Here is an 18,417-nt window from a genome sequence, read left to right on the forward strand (position 1 = left end):
GACAGGCTACGAGCAAGCTGCTGGTTCCATGACTACAAACAAAAGCCTAGAAAAAGTGATTTGCCCAAGGAAGACTGTGACTTCTCTCCCTCACACTGTAAACCTGTCACCTTTGACAGGAAAGCACCAGAAGGACACATAGATAAATATAAGTTCTTTATTTTGAAAAATTATATAAAAACAGAGGTTCTAGCTTTCATAACTTTCTCAGGAACTCATGATCCTCCCCTCAAAAAAAAAGGTTCACTACTAATGATAAACCTCTATTTGAATGTATTGTGGGTTAAGTCCATTTAGATTTCACATGTTGTTTTGGGGATTTTTTTTTTGCTTTTTTTTTTTTTTTTTTTTTTTAAAGAACACACAATGAAGCTATTTTTCCTTCCTCCTGACATAATTTATTAGGGAAACATACAATCTGGAGGAAAAAAAAATTAAGATTCCCCAGCTCCCGCAGAATAACTAAAAGAATGAAAATCAACATTAAATTGTGCCCACTTTCCCACAGTAGCTGGCTCCGAGAGCCTCTTCAGTCTTAGAATCCCACTAACATAACAATACAATTAACAGTCACTGAAGGGAAGAAATATTTATATTCCATTTCTTTTATTCAGAAGGAAATTTTATTCAGCTGCATGGACAATACCAAAGCGTTCTAAATGTCATCACTCCACTACTAAGCCAGAATGACAAAATAAATGAATAAAAAAACTGTTGCCTCAGGTAATACTGTGCCCTCATGGAAGTAAGCATTCATTTATTAGAAGAGGAAACATTTAGTTACAGGGATTTGACATTCAGTAAATCCTGGCAGTTTAAGTAAAACCACTAGATCTTCTCAGAGTACATAATGTGATTATCGGCAGGATTAAGATCAGAATTCTCAGAAAACCTAATTTATATGACTACATACAAACACCAGAAAAATGCCAATTAGTGAAGTATGCCCCTACATTGACTTCAACATGTCAGCAGAAGCTGTAAAGAGATGTAACTTGGAGCAGCTAATAAAAAGGAATGTGAGAGAAAGGAAATCAATTTATTTCTGTTATGAAAAAAAAATCTTATTTCCATCACCTATATTCTCCATAGAGTGTACCTTAGAGGACCTACTTAAGCAGAGCTTCCAATCAGCATGTCAAAATACACAACACTGGTCAACCAAAACCCAAGTGGTAAAGCAATGTCAGTAAGCTGGCATTGCTTCAGCTCTTAGCATTCAACTGCTCTATGAATGGCACAGAATTTTTCCTTCAGCTCTTCCTGTCAGGGGATGACCTTTCCAACTTAGAATGCATATTTGGGGCTATACCTAAAGCATGAGAAATCTCCTACACCCAAACAGAGCCACTATATTCACTTTCTCCATTAAACAAAAAGATTCCCTCAGCGGTAACCCTATCAGCCTTCTCTAAAGCATGCCTACCCTCCTTCCACCCATGTTATTTTCTATTAATAGTCATAAGAATACTCCCCTTCACCCCTTCCATATCTCATTCCTGGAGTGTTGTTACAAATTTTAAAGTTTAAAAGAAAATTATGGCAAACAAATAAAAAAAGGCAAAATCATTTCTATAGTGACCTGAACTGTGAGGAAAACAAAAGAAGTGCTTATGCAGTCCAGCTAGCAGCAATATCAGAATAGAACTAAAGCACAAAGTTAAAGACAGACCTGGTTTGTGGACTGGTGGATCTTTTCTGAAAAACCATTTTCCTTTAGAACTGCAGCAATAAGATGACCTGCAGCCTAAAAAAACAAACAAAATTAATGAATACATTCCCTTGGAAGTTCTCGCTCAATAGTGAATTTGAAGGTAACTAATAGCAGTACTAGTTGATATGGTATGCCAGTCACTCCCATTCATAGAGTGTGTGCTTTGTAGAAGGCACTGTATTGGCACTCCACATACATAATTGCTTATCTTCATAACAACCCTCAGGGTAAGCATTTTATCCTACATTTTATCCCAATAAGCAAACTACTGTTCATAGATGTTGAGAAAATTGCTGGAATTTCAGTTTAAATTGCTGTCACTTAGTATTAGAAGATAATTTGAGATTGCTTCATCCATTAAACCATGAGAAAAACGAGAAACTCCACAGTTTTTAAAATCATCTTTGCAACTAAATGAAATGCATCATTCTTCATCATGCCCTTGATGAAGATCATAATCCCCATCTTCATGATTATGGCCCACACAGATTTGAACCAACAGGTCCTCCCCTCACCACAACCATTCTCCTTCCTCTAGGCTCTATGATTTAATTTTTTTGTTGGTTTCTCATAGGTTTCAGCCCCTTAATAAGCTTTCAGCCTCATAAATCTCTAAAATTTTCTCATATCTTCTTTGGTCAAAAAGCCCTTAATTAAAACTAAGATTCTCATAGGAGAGCTGATTCCATAAATACGTAAATGTCATTATTTCCCATCACCTCAACTCCACTCTCCTAGTTTTTCAGCACCACACAGCACTGCTATCTTAGAGCCACAGGCTAGCAACAATGACAGCCATGCTATGTATGGGTTGGGAGAAACTTTGCTAAGGCAACAACTGTTCAGCCTGTCCTTGAGACCAATGTCTGAAAAGACTATGAACACCTGTCAGTCTTGCAAAGTCTCCAGAAAAGCTCAAGTAAAAACAAAGCACCTACTCCTTTGTTTCATTTTGTATTTCACACATTGGAATTGAATTCAGGCCTCAATGCTTGATGGTCCAAGTTTTACAATACAAGTCACACATTTACATGAATTTTAAGTTTAGATCAATGAACTGTCTCTTACCTCCTTGTTAAAGGGATAGTAACAAGAATTGAGGACCAGTGAATAGTTTCAGTTCCTGTTTACAAAATATACCATATTTCATTGAATGTAACTGGCCATCAACTGCAAGATGCACCATTATTTTATGTACCACCAAGAAAGATAAAAACTCTGCCAACTAATCTGTTATACAATGCTTCTTATAATTTAAATTTTTGATTTTATATTAATGAAAGAGCTCTTTCAGACTCTTTTAGAAAATCATGGCCAACTTCATAAATGTGCAGGCAATACCAACGGTATAATGACCGCTGCCATCAATTACTAGATACAACCGAATTTCACAGGTGTTAAAATGTGAAAAAATGTGTGTGAATCAATGAAATATGGTGCTAACACTGAGCAGTGGTTACAAAAGAACAATAAGAAGTATTCAGAGGACAGGGCACAATTGCAAGAACCTAATAAAACCAATATGAAACACAAGGACAAAAAAAAGCTACTGTTCATATTTAGAAAAAGGACTAAAAGAAAAAAGCTTAATGATAAACATCCCCCCACTGCCCACCTAATTCAATTTCTCTAATTTACCTTCCAATTTCTCTCTCTAACAAATCAGAGAATATAGCCTAAATTGATTTTAAAATACAAAATCCAAGTATAAATCAGCCTATATTGCTACTTAAGTTTTCCGTAACAGAATAGTTTAAATAGATATCGTACACTAGACAATACACTTTTCACTTAATTGTAACAGCAGCACAAATAGGCATTTCTTGATTTATCTATGCTAATAAAGGGACTCCAAGTACAGAAAAATAAAAACTGCAGACAGCATCCTCCAAGCATTCATCTTCTTCCTCATGGTAAGCGCCTGTGCTGCACAGGATATGACTCCAACCCAGTCAGGTAGAAGGGAATCTTGCATAAGGAGTGTTCTACTCCTCATGGAAGGGTTCCCCACTACCCAGCTAAGTCAATTCCCACAGCAGGCATCTCCGAAGGTAACTGTTGAAAGTATCCAAGACGCTGTACGTTGGTAAGTCTTCAGGCAGGCTTCTGCTGGCCCCTTAGCTTTACTCTCACAAGAAAAGACGGTAGCTATTATGGTACCTTGATTAACAGGAATGCTTCTAGTTAGCTGAAGGCTAACCAGAAAATCAGTTCTGTTTTAACCCTAATAACTGAAAAGCTCTTCTAAAATAAATTATCACAATCTTCTACCTGAGTTAGCATGTAGATCCAATTTTTTAACCCAGGATATTTTACCTATTGAATGTCATTATTATAAAAATCTTTATTCTTAATGTTGTACTGTGGTAGAATATACCTTTTTCAATATTAATCTCTCATACTCTGTAGATGTATAACCATTTAATTCTGTTCCCAATAATTAATTATAGACCAAAAAAATATATATTCAAGGGTTAATCAAGGTTTTTATCTCTAAGAAGAAAAGTATGACATAAATGAAAGCAGAAATTGGTCAATTTCAATATTTACTTTCCTATGTCAAATATAAATTTTCAAATTAACTGATGTAAAAGTTGTTTATTAATATATATTTCAGTACATAGAAGAATAAAAATATTTAATGTTAAAAATATAAAATTCAATTAACAATCCACCAAAAATATTTGTTTGTTACCATGAAGCATAAACAAACAAATAAAATTACCTGTGATTGGATAAGAGAATTTGGAAATTCAAACCTTTTCCTGATATCATCTGACATTTTTACTTCTCTCACATGTACGTAAGCAGATTCTGTAACCAAAACAAAAGAATATTTGTGAGTCCGGAAAAGGAGTTCAAACCAACTATTTGTCAAATAACATGAAAGTAATTCATTCCAAAGACAACAATGGACATAAAGCACAGGGCTCTGCAGAGCAATCCCTTGGCATACCCTTCCCTGCTAACCACTTCAGCCCTCAAATGCCATGACTGATAAGTAAACTAAAAATGCCCAACAGCTCTTAGTTTTTCCCATTAGAGCAAATTCTGAAACAGATGAATTCACTCCACAGAAACAAACAAAAAAATCCAAAAGTCCAAGCCTAAATAACAGGATTTTAAAAGTTAAACCACACGTTTGAAATAGAAATTAATTCTTCTGTGGATCAAAACTTCTGAGGGAGAAAGAATCAAAACTTTCACAAAATTGTTTAAATTATGCCTCACTCTGGTACAAGCTTCCGTTTAATCATGAATCCAACTGTTAGTGACAAGTGTGAAGCATTGGTGAGCTTTTTCAGGAAGTATAGAAATGACCTAGAAACTCACACATCAAAACAGATCCCGTGTCTTCTAAAAGAGGAACAAGCAAGCAATTAGCACCAACTTTTAATATTTACATCACACCTCTCACTCCTACTGGGCTCTCAAGTACAACAACAAGAACAAGATCATGGAGAAGGGCAGGTGGCAAAGTGGAGGCACAGAACTAATAAGAAGATTTCCCAAGGATCCCAATTTATCCAATTCCCATGCAGCACTGAACCCAGCAAATTACACCACTCTAAAAAATAGGATGCTTTAGGCCACATATTTATTACAGTATAACTTAAAAAAAAAGTTTATGTCAGTACTGTTCTCTAAGTCACCTTATAAAAATAACAGGCAACAAAACCAAGCTTTCCTGAAGCTTCTTGTGTTGAACCTGCAGCTCTTTCTCACTATTCTCCTCCCTTTCTTCCAAAGTCAAACTCCCTGAATAAATAATTTATACTACCTTTCTTCCTCAACATCTGAACTTTGCTACGGCAAAGTCCCTTGAATTGGACATTTCATAGCATTGAAGCAACATGTTCTAAGACTGCCAACCATGTCCCCTGCCTAATTTACTCATTAGCTTTTAAGCAGGTCAAAATTTCTTCAACTTCCCCGTTGTATTAATCTCACCTTTTTTGAAATGTTCTTCTCTTTTGTTCCATAAGACATCACAACAGGATTTCCCAAAGTGTGTGCCTGGGAAACCCAAGATAGAGATCTCCTCGAGAGGAAAAAAGAATTTTGTAGGGACATATATTGCCATCTTGAAGATTCAAAGAGTAAATAAAAAACCAAATAATACATGAAATATGTTAGAAGGTGATACAATGGAAAAAAATAAATCTGATCTCTTTTTCTATGAGTTTGTTTTTGAAGTACAATTGACCTACAACGCTATGTTAGTTCCTGTTATACAACATAATGATTTGATACTTCTAAACATTTCAAAATGATCACGATAAGTCTAGTTACCATCACCATACAAATTTATTACATAATTATTGACATATTCCCCACACTACACATTTCATACCTGTGACTCATTTATTTTGCAACTGAAATCAGAGGCGCGGGTGGGGGGCTCTGGATGAAGGCAGTCAAAACGTACAAACTTCCAGTTATAAGATAAACAAGTACTGGGGTTATCGCGTACAACATGAGAAAGGTAATGAACACTGCTGGATGCTATATATCAATGTTAAGGGAGTAAATCCTAAGACTTCTCATCACAAGGAAAACATATTTCTCTTCCACTTCTTTAATTTTGTATCCATATGAAACAATGCGTGTTCACTAAACTTATTGTGGTCATCATTTGATTATGTATATAAGTCAAATCACTATGCCTTAAACTTATACAGTGCTAAATGTCAACTGTACCTCAATAAAACTGGAAGAAAAAAATGTTTTTAAAAAGTAAAGCCAACAGAATAAAGGGGGGGAGGATGAGAAATGAGGGGTGGACACACTTCCTATTTAAATATGGTGGTCACCTTAGAGGGTGACATTTGGGAGTTAGCCACACAAATCTGGGAAAGGAGTGTCAAAGGCACAGGAAACAGTGAGTGCAAAAGCCCTAAGCTAATAACCTGCTTAAGACCCATCCCAGAAAGAGGAAAAAGATGAGTCAGGGACAGAGTGAAGGAGGAAGAGAATGGTAAATCAGAGTCAGTGAGAAGCCAGACCACAGAGGGCCTTGTAGGCCACTGGAAGGACAGATGTATTTATCCTGAGTGAAGCTGTTAACTACTACAGGAAAAAAAAAAAAAAGTGGTAAGATTTTAATAGAATCACTGAGGCGAGGAGAGGTCAGATTCTGGATATCTTCAAAGGCAGAGCCAATGTGGTTGCTAATGGATTAGATGAGAGTATAGGAGAAAGAAAGGGTCAACGATGACGTCAAAGTTTTTGATCTGAGCAACTTCATTCTTAATTTTAATTCCTTTGGGCATTTTACACATTAAACAAAACCATGTATATATTACTTACCATGGCATTTTTTTTACTAAAAGGAAAAGATGGAGTTGCCATCAACTGAGATAGGGAAATAAGTTTTGTGAGGGAAGACTAGGAATTCCACTGGACAGGTAAGTTTTGATGCTTAATGCATATCCAAGTGGCAATGTCAGGGAGAAAGTTGGATAGATGAATCTATAATTGAGAGACAGATCTTAGCTGGTGATACAAATAATGGTGTGTATTATTAAAGAATCTGAGACGTTCTAAAGCAAGAAGTTTGATTAACTTTGCTTAACCCAGAGTTTACCAAACTTATCTGGTCATGGCCCACCTTTTTTCTAAAAATACCTTTTAACAGTCTACATAACCAGCCTTCCCTGGGATACACCTTGGCAAACACTGCTCTACTGGCTCCTCCAATTCCTCTGTCCACTCTGCTTCTCACACACCATCTTCCTGAAGGTGCTCCCAAGCCTTTTGCCTTGTGCTTCTTTCATGAAAACTCTCCTGGAGGCTTCATCTCATCCCTAGCTCCAAACACTTCCTTACGCTCTCTCATAAGGCTCTAAAACACCAGAAATTGGAGAGGTTAAAAACAAAACACATATTTTCTCTCATAAAAACTGTTTCCATTTCAGCGCATCTTCTCTCAATTCTCCTCTCACAATTTTCTTCACCAACATTCTCTAAATCCAGTCAGTCACAAAGTCAGCTTTGTTCTTTCCAGCAACTCAGAGTCTACCTTTCCTCTCCATTTCTCTACTCATCATCTTCGTTCCTCATGCTAGGCTTCCTTCAGTAACTGCTTAATCTTGGGGTTCTCCGTGCTTGAGTTCATCCCATATGCTGCTGTCAGATTAACTGTCCTAAAATGCTATTTCCATCATATCATTTCCCTGTAAAGAATTCATAGTGGGTTTTCAATAGCCTGTCAGATTAAATGCAAATTCTGATTCCCAGGTTTTAAGTCTCCAACAGCAGTCTCACACATTTGACTTCATTTTCACTGTTGTCTAATTCGAATCTGGTTAAAACCATTTTCAGAATAGTCCCATGTGCTCAAAAATCGCTCATTCCTAAGGGATTTTATTTATGCTGTTGTCTCCCATATAAAATGTCCTCTTCTGTATGTTCCTACTATTTAAAGATGAAATTCGTTTCATAGCATATCTTCTCTGTTAAGCCTTTCCCAAGCAGCCACATCTTAGAGCAATCGCCTTGCTTTATATTTCTTCAGTGCTATTGCATTTGGTCTGACCCATACTACCATGTGACTATTTACATTAGGATTGTTCATATTTTTCTGTAAAGGGTCAGATAGCAACTACTCAGATTTGCCACTGTAGCAGGAAAGCAGCCACAGACAATACATAAACAAATGACCAGGGCTGTGCTCCAATAAAACATTATTTACAAAAACAGGAGGCAGGTGGGCTGTAGTTTACTGACTCCTGGTTTACATAATGCCTATTTCTTTAATTAATTTCTAAAATTTGTTGACAAAAATTGCTACAATTGACATTCAAATCTGCCCCTGTACATCCAAGCACAGGTAAATACATAAATAAGATAAATTATACATGTCTTATTATCTAAAAGATGAAAAAGTTCTCTTTATCATAGAAAACAAACTTTTTCATGCTCCTAAACTCTGAAGGAAATTTCTCACATTAGGCTTTCTATATGGGATACAGAGTGATATAATAAACAATAATCTCAATAACATAAGCAAAATGGAATTTTATGTTACTTCTTTTTTAAACAAACCCTGGAGAAAGCCATGGTTATAACATAACATGTAATTCAGAAAAAAAACTCTCAGCTAATGGGGTCCAAGTACAGAGTTTTCTGATGATCTAACCTAACTCAATAGAAAGTCAACTTTAGAGTATCCAGAGAAGCAGAGGGTTATCAACTTATCACAGAATATACTTATGCAAATGTCAAGAGTGAGAGAGTTAAATAGAAGAAATGTGGGGTTATACTCTGATTCAGGCCTGAATGATGGAATTCCAAAATGCTCTGGGGACCAAACAGCTGGTTAGGCTAATAGCTTATTATGGCAGTGAAGAAGCTGAGCCATCCGGGAAGAGGACTTCGTCTCCAGGAGGTGGGCCAATGGAGTAAAAGAGTACTGTTTTTATCAAAATTGTCTAAGTATAGACAACAAATACCTAAGCTTACAAAAGACAGTCCTAATTTTGGTACAACACTTTAGAGAATAAGTAAATTTTTAAAATCTATAGTAACTATCTTTCCTTAGGCATTCTCAAAACCACTACCAAAGCTGCAATATGATTTGATATCATCCTTGATTTGCTATCCTTGAGCTACAAACTGCAGGTGTCTTTCACCTGCTGGAGACATATTTCAAGGTTAATCACAACCACTTCGCCTTTCAAGGTATCAAAACATCATATTCTCTTAGGGAATTTCAAAACGAGTACATATTTTGCTTTAGCATTGGCAGTGTAACATGTGTCCTACTTTATTTTTAATCTCAACGTCCCTTGGGCATTTTATACATTTAAGAAAACAATTTATGTATTACTTCTTACCCTGACATTCATTACTCAAATGAAACTAGTCACAATATGCTCCATAAACCACGTTACAAAAAAAGAGTATTTGATTTTAAAAGATTTATCTCCAACCTGTCATAGTGCCTTTTTTGTCTGTCTGAATCTAAATCAGAAAGAGAATTTTTAATGAGGTCTTTAAGTTCCAAGTGAATCAAAGCATTTGTTTAACTTAAGCAATTATCATCTTATCTGCCAAGGTGTTTCAGCCTCAAAAGAACCCTTCCCCAAAAATAAATCAATTGCACTCTAGAAGTAATAAAGGAGCAGCAGATAGATAAAGCACCTTAGGTTTTCAACTTTCTCAATAGTTTCCCTAGGATACCATAATATACAGCCATAGATCACACAAAAGTATTTAGTGTCAAACTTCAAATGAAGGATACAATCTGAAAAACAAGATAAGAATCTATCTATAGTAGACCCTCAAACAACACAGGGGTTAAAAATCTATCTAACGCTGACCCCCGCACAAGTGAAAATCTGCACACAACGTTATGATCAGCCTTCCACTGTCATGGTTTCTCATCCACTGATTCAACCTACCACTGATTGTGTAATACTGTAATAAAGTATTTATTGAAAAAAATCCATGTATAAGTGGACCCGTGCAGTTCAAGCCTATGTTGTTCTAGGGTCAACTGTAATTATATTCACAAGTGCTATGGGAACCTAGCAGAGGGATTATGCAGGGTAGTTCGCGGGGGCCGGTGTCCAACGGTCACAGAGAAAGACTTGACTCTGAGCACTCGTGACTACCAAATTTCTATATAGGAAGGACTCAGGGCAGCAATGCAGGTGGAAGTCAGGGCTACAGAGAGAACATTCTGGAAGCTAGTCTACAAAAGCAAAGTCATCATCAGACTGATAAAAAGTAAACTTCCTTCACATTAACAGGACCCTGTTTCAGAGACACAACTAGGACTTTTTTCTTTCTAACACTTTATCAACTCTTCCAATTATCAGTTATGCATTTACTTAGCTTCTTCCACCCACAAGTTAAGCTATGGAACCATCAGACTGAGGATTTTTAACACATATTTTGACAATTTATTACTTTTTTTAATGGCTTATAGAAAAGCTGATGTGCACCATCAATAAATTTGACCTGATCTTATAAGTTTATCAAGACTGTGGCTCAGGGGTATATTCCAGACTCTCCTAGTTGCTTCACTCTGCCCCTTAAAGAAAAAAAGAAAAAAACTTTTCAATCACGCAATATTTATATCTTCCTTGTTCTCCTACCTGCTTAGCTTCTCACCTACCTCTTCTCAGTCCCTAAGAGTCCCACAGCCTCTCTAGTATCTGGCAGCTGGAATCTGTTTCATCACCCTTTATTATATCCCGAAAACTGCTAGAAACTCGAGCTTAACATCAGCTCTTCCTTCAAAAGCTTCAAAATCCAGCTGGCTCCTGCACTCTCAAATTAACAGGACAATTGGAGTCCTCCTAACAACATGATTCATAAAAACGGAAATGTCATGGGAAAATTGCAATGGAAAGTTTTTAATACTAAAGAGCGAGTGTAAGAAAATAGTGATTTTTAATCATTATATTCACTAAGTCATCATTAAATTAAGCTGAGAGTAGGAAATACTTTTATTTTCGGCACTAATTTCAAAATCAAGACGGGATAGAGGTCAACCTACTGGTATGACAGAACCACTTGGTCAATCAGAGAAAGCAGGAACGGCATTGACGTGGCAGACTGCTAACTATCCTTCAATATCTGTGCTTTTCTTCTATATTAATAAAACTGTAGCCTGACCAGCTGTATTACATTTCGTAGCCTCAAGTATGGCTACAGAGACTGTGTATGTGATCAAGTTCTCCCCAGTGGAATCTGAGCAGATATGATGTGCCAATTCCAGGCTACAACCTGCTTCCTCCACTCTATTCCCAACAGAAACCAGGTCTTGGCAACAACTCAGATTCAATCATGTGCATCAAGACAATGCCTCTAGGACACGGTTGGAGAAACAAGATGGAAGGAGCCCTAAATGATAGCTTAGAGCAGAATTGCAAACCTGAAACTCCAAAAAAAAAAAAACCTTCTACTTTGTTTGAACCATTGCATTTTGGGGTCTGTTTGTTGCAGCAGCTAGTACTTCCTTAATAATATATAGGACCTGAGAGCATCTCCCTTCTATACTTTTGTCACTGGAGAAACAATGTCAGAGGGGTTAAGCAACTCAACAAAAAGGTACTCATCCTACCAGTTCACATGAGAAGGGAGGTTTCTTGACTCCCAATCCAGTGTTTCTCTGGACTATCAGTAACATGAGGCATGACCAGCGCACTCCACATTCCTGCATCACGTCCCAGGAATTTTAAGATCTGTAATTCAAGTGCTGAGCAAATTTAGGTGACTATAAGTTCTGATTATCTCACTGGTTGCAATTTACTAAAATACATCAAATTACTATCATATTCTTGCCTTTACAATTTAGTTTCTTCTCAGTTACATCACATGTTACTTACTCATAGATTTTGAAATGGGAGTCTAAAATAAGATCAAAGGCAGGAAATACCAAGTTAGAGCTTATTACTGTCCAGGAGAACCAAGCATGAAAGTAAGAAACAAAACCACCAACTTCAATAATGTCTGATTTGTTACAATATTTTCTTCAATTATTCTTGGATTATCTTTTCTAAAGTGTCTTTTACGTGTATGTATTTATATGTTAAATATACAAGGGAATGCAGATGAAAAATAGTGATTTTTAAAATCTAAAGAATGATTTATCTCTAGAATTTTTACAGTATCCAACCTAAGTCTTCAAAGAAGTCCTCAAATTAGCTCCTTTATGAGATTACTTTTTCTAATGTTATAATTTTTAAATATTTTTGCTCCACCAAAAGAATAATTTCTCAAATTGCTCAGTACATTTTTAAATAAGTATTTTATGTTGATACAAAATAATCTTTACTGTATATTTATAATAAAACTGATGCCCAATCATTCTGAAGACCTTACTGACCAAAAAATGTCTAATCTAAAAAAAAAAAAAAAAAATGCCTAATCTGAATAGCTAAAATCTCTGTATTCATCATATTACTTTTAATGCCATTCAGTTAACTAAAATTTACTAAAACACCACAGAATGTGTTTTATAGGTATTTGATTTGTATTTCCTCCCCTAAAAAATGACTCAAATTTTGCGCACTGGTTCTCTAAAATAATTTACTTCTTAGCAAATATTAATATGGCACAAACTGAAGTATACCAGTGTCCCTCCAGGGAAAAAAAAAAAAAGAAGAAATGATAAGTAAAACAAGAACATCTAAATGTTGATAATAGATGGGTACATTGGAGTTCATAATACTATTCTATGTTTATATATGTTTGAAATTTTCCATTATAAAGTTAAAAAAGAAAAAAACCCACATGTGTGATTCTCACCTGGGGGCCAGGCAATATTCTCAGCACTTCACATTTATTAACTCATTTAATCCTCACAATACCCTATGAAATAGGCACTCATTTTACAGAAGAAGAAACTGAGGCACAGAAAAGACAGATAACTTTCCCAAGGTCATACAATAAACTGAAATTCAAATTCAGGTAGTCTGGGCACATATGTACATAGAAAAGCCTGGAAAACATAAATTATGGGTGATTTTTAATTTTGCTTGTTCCTAGTTTCTAATTTTTTCACAAGAATATGTGTTTTTGTAATTTGAATAAAGTTACCAAAAATATGAAAATCTTTATTCAAATACTTACACATTCTTCAGAAATAGAGGATATGACTTTCTAAAACCCAAATCACTATAAGCATAGAAATCCATCATTAACAGATGTCATTAAGTGAGCAACAAACTAGAAAAATTTTAGAAATGATAAAAGACTACTTTGTTAGCCATTTTACCAATGCTTTATGGAAAGAGTAATATTGAAAAGGGGTCAATGTAATTTAACTAGATAGATTCAATTAACTCTAGACCATTTAAAAATCTTCCTTCATTTTCAAGGAGAAATATAACCATTATTATTTTCCTACTTTAGACTCCTGGGAAATTTTATACCAAAATAAAAACTCTCACTCTCGAAAAGAATTATGTAGACTGATGACAAGTTAAATGGCAACATTTTTCTTGATTGCTGCAAACTGGCCAAACTCATTTCTTATTTTTCATGAAAACTAAATTATTAAAATCATATCGAATGGAATAGAATTATTTCAACTTACACTCTTAGTACTAATGAAAGCTGAAGATCAGATGGGCCAAGGAATTTTATAGGAAGACAGTAAATTTCCCTGCTGTTAACTAACTCAGTGTGGCCCAAGGTGGAGAATATCTCTATATTCCAGGCCTGAATGGACACAATCACAAAAACAACATCATCACCACACTGTTAGAAGAACCACTCTAAAAATGTTCAAATGAATAAGATGAATAGGGCATTGTGAAGCAATGTCATATATTCTTTTGCAAACCCTACAACTATCCATAGTGAAGATGAGAAAACGTCTTTAATTTGATTATGCTTAGTCTTACATACCCCTATCACCATGATGACAGAGCAACCTGACACAGAGAGAAAAATGCATGGGGTTGGAGGGTCAGGGAGTAGGAAAAACAAAGCTGGTTGCAAAACCTGACTCCACCACTAGGCATTAAAATTTAGGTTAATCACTTACTATCTGGAGCCTGTTTCCTCACTGGTTAAATCTGGGGCCACCTGCCTCACAAGGTGGCATAAATAACAATATGAAGTAAGCCTGAAAGCCAAGAGGATCTTGACACAGTAGGTATGTACTCTAAAAATGTGTGTTTCCTCCCTCCCTTGATACCATGTAGGACAGTCAAGGGAAGCGAATGATGGAAAAGAATTTAAGTTTTAGGGATAAGTAGAGCATCTCTAATCAAAGACTAGGATGGGACTCTGTATGTAAGTCACCAGCTAGAGAAATAAGACACCAGCGCCCACGGTTAGGAAAGGCATGAAATTCCCATTCAAAATATATAGTTGACTTCTAACTCACCTGCTGAAAACCTTTCAACAGCATCCCACTGCACTTCGTAATAAAATTCAAAATCCAAACCACGGCCAAAGGGTCCTACATGATTTGGTCTCACACCTGTCCCTCAGTCAAGGAGCTTTAGCCACAATGACCTCCAGTTTGCTCCATGAGCCTCCCAAGTTCTTTCGATGTGCAGGTCTGGAACGCTTAGGCCCCTCAGCCTCAAGTGTTTGTGTCCTTGCTGTTTAAACAGCTGACTCCTCTCACTGTTCACATCTTCCCTTGAGCCTCCCCTACCCCCCAGCCCCAAGTGCTTCCCCACTCCCTACCCTCAGTGACCCACTATTGTATCATTCATAGCTTTGGTCGCAATCTCAAACGATCATCATATAGTATTTCTGCTGCCTCTCTCTCCACCTCCCAGTGAAATGCAAACTCCTGATGGCAAGGACCTGGACTCTCTTTTTGACCACTATACCCCAGCATATAACAAGTACCTGCTCAATAAAGATTCACTGAATGAACACAAAGCACAACATGAGATTCAGAACACCATGTTGGATGAAACAGCTCCTATGTGCCACAACATCCACAAAACACTATAAGTAACTAATCCCATTGGATCTTCACAATAACTCTGAGGTAGATACTATTAACCCCATTTCCAGTATGAGAAAATAAGAGCTCAGAGAGGAAGTAACTTGCCTGAGGTTATACAGTGGTATTAACAGCCAGGATTTATTGAGAATTTTACCATGTGCCAGGCAAGCATAGTTGAAGCTCTTTACATGTGTTCTCTCACCCAATATTCAAAACCCCATGACGTGAGAACTATTATTATCCTCATTTTCGTATGAAAAACCGTGTGAGGCAAAGGTCAAAATTAACTGCCTAATTATGTAAGAAGCAGAGCATGGATATGAACCGTGCAGCCTATGAATGTGAGTCAAGGTTCACATTCTTAACCACTCCTCTATAAAGTATAGTTGACACAGAGTTCCTGAAAAATTAAAATAATCCATTAAAGCAATTCACTCAGAACCAGGCACATAACAAACACTTTTTAGATGTTAGGTATTATGATTCTTGGTCTAAATCCAACACATTGTTTTTTTCTATTATATCTTGCTGCATCCCAGGGAATCAAGCAAATCTTTAAAAACCAAAACAAAAACCTAGGTTTGGATATACAGTGTTAGATCAAGTTCCCAAGGCAGCTCATCAGCATCCGCAAACAGCTCTGCACCTTTGCATATATTGCAATCCTAAAAACGTGTAATCAAGTCTGATGCATGAAAGTCACATATTAAAGGGCTGCTCCATGCCGAGCACAAAACACAAAAATTATCAATCCAAACTTAACCCTCATCCTGTGGCACCATCACCAGCAACACATCTCCCACATCTGTATATGTTTTAAGATTTTATACTTGTATTTCGTTGTTGATCATTCACTTTAAGTCCAATGAGTACCTAACAAAGGATAAAGACTGGTCACTTTCATCATGGCGACTGGTATCAATCTGTAGTAAGTCCATGCTTCTTGCCATTGATATCAAGGCTTTCGTATTTAATTTTCCATATTTTAAAATCAGTAAATATTCACTGAAATAGATGAAAGCAATCATTGCCCAAATAATTGCTCAAACACTACCGCACAGACACAGATGGCTACACGGCTGCCAAATGAACGCTTGGCTGGCACGTAGCCCCAACCATGTGACAGCTCAAGACACATCTCAATGAGACAGGGGACGCTTTCACTTCTAAAAACATGCAGGAGTTTGAAATAACAGTGGAATGTTTGGGAAGAAACGTTCAGAACCAGGAAGATCAAGAGGAGGCCACTGAACGTTCTCAGTTCCTGCAGCTGCCTCAGAATGCAGAGCTTGAACTATGACTTGGTATCACGCTCCATGCAAGGAGAATATGAGGATATGGTGTACAGGGGCCATACTGCAGAGCTAGGCTCAATTTCTAATGCCCCTTCCAGCTCTGAGAGGATTGTCACCAATCCTCAAGATGTAGATCTCCTCATCTCATCTGAAGGGGCTAGCTCTACCTGTGTAGCAACAGCACACTACTGAAGGAGTATCTCAAGCAAGAAGGATTCCTCACTGACCAAGCCTGCTGCATTATTCTCCTGGACTTTCAAGTTTCTTGGGGGAAACAGCTGAGCCTTGTTCACCTCCTGCTGGGCCTGGCATGTAATAAGCAGTTAATTAATGTTTTTTGAGTTACTGTGTTTAGCAGAGTACCTAATACACAATAGACTCAAAAAAATGTTAGAATCATAATTCTACTGTTTATTTTGTTTTCAGATCAACTTTCCAAAACAGAAAGTGAGAGATAGAGAAGAATCTATATCCAAATCTCTCTCAATAATTAAGATACGTGAAACAGACCAAAATAAATTAATAAGAACCAGACATCAAAAATAAATAAATAAGTTTGTAAATGACTCTATTTTCAAATTAATACAGTAAGCAGATTCAGTTATCAACACATTTAGGGTTGAAAATAATTAGCTCTTTTTAGACCGACTCCTTTTTCCCGGCTTTTTTAAAACTAAGCAAATAACTTCTGTATAGGGAGCATAAAGATGAACTTCAGCCAAGCCCAAATCCCAAATCAGCAGAATCCAAATTAGTGAGATTTTATCACACTGTTACTCATTTTGGTACATCTTCTTATGAAAATAAAATAAAAGGTCAAAGAACACATGTAAACACAAGACTGCTTCATCACTGTTTCCAGCTGAATCTAATAGAGATGGAAAATGGGTCTTTGTTACTTGAATACATCATAAGTTTTACATGAATGCTTCAGTTGACAGCTATTATTTATCATAGCTATACTCTTAATCTGCTATGTATTACAACCCTTTAAAAGCCCGCAGTATTACCTCTGTGTATTTCCCACTGGGGTAAAGGCATTTTAAACACATAATTACCCAATGAAGTAACATTTACTAATTTTCCATTACACAGCTAGCAGTATTCATGCCTGTTTTTACTTGTAGGGTTCTTAATAATCAGATATTAGTTAACCTTCACAACTATACTGGGCAGACGATCATTAGTAAATCCTTTCACATTAGTACAGAGACACCAAGCAGTATGTTCAAGAAAAGGATCCTGCAATGAAATGCTAATATCCAGTTAGCAGAAGAAGAGGAGGAATGGGAAGGGGAGGAGGAGGGGGAAGGAAAGAGGAGGGGGAGGGGAGGAGGAGGAACACCTAGCTGTCCGTGACAATTATTTTTAATTGCACAAATTTTAAAACCAATACATACAATTTTCTCATGTACAGGGTTCAATGGAAATTTTCAACACTATGCTGGAAGTAAATGACTGACTAGATGAACAGCAGCGAGCCAGCAACTCACAATGAAGCCAGCGCTCAGAGCTCCATTTCAATCTCAAAAACTACTTCTGCCTCTCAGTCCAAATTCAAACTCTATTTATGAAATTGCTCCCAATCTGTCTTACCTCCAAACTGATACAAAGGTCCTCAAAGGCCAGATCAGCTCTGGAGCAAAGCCTCAGATATAAGGCAGAATCAGCATGGTTCCCAGGACCACAAGCATCTCCCCAAGCCCCAACCCACCATACTCAATTCCATAGAGAACTTAGCACAATAAAGCTGAAAGTCTGGGGTAGGTACAAAACTAACCCACTCTATGGGAGTGGGCAGTTAGGGTACTTACTGATCATTTGACCTCAGTGTTTGGCACTTCTTGGCTATATCCCAAAGTGTGGCATACATGCTTCAAGTTCTATTCACCTCCCATTTCAAAAGTGTAAGAATACAAAAGGTTTAATAGCAAGCATCTTTTGGGCAAAGTTATTCACTGATTGATCTAAAAGGTAAG

General features: G+C 36.7%; 1 protein-coding gene across 2 annotated transcripts in view; it reads right to left on the reverse strand.

Annotated features, from left to right (window-relative positions):
• FOCAD (focadhesin) overlaps window positions 1-18,417 on the reverse strand; it is a 311,371-nt gene that overhangs the window by 279,728 nt on the left and 13,226 nt on the right. For both annotated transcript variants that reach the window (XM_059924644.1, XM_059924643.1), the window contains exons 2-3: window positions 4,440-4,528; window positions 1,673-1,747 (exon numbers count right to left, since the gene is read on the reverse strand). In XM_059924644.1, coding sequence (XP_059780627.1) covers window positions 1,673-1,747; window positions 4,440-4,496 — 132 coding nt within the window. In that variant the 5' untranslated portion in view covers window positions 4,497-4,528. The remainder of the gene's footprint in view (window positions 1-1,672; window positions 1,748-4,439; window positions 4,529-18,417) is intronic.

This window comes from Balaenoptera ricei, chromosome 6, assembly GCF_028023285.1.
Source record: "Balaenoptera ricei isolate mBalRic1 chromosome 6, mBalRic1.hap2, whole genome shotgun sequence".
NCBI classification, from domain to species: domain Eukaryota; kingdom Metazoa; phylum Chordata; class Mammalia; order Artiodactyla; family Balaenopteridae; genus Balaenoptera; species Balaenoptera ricei.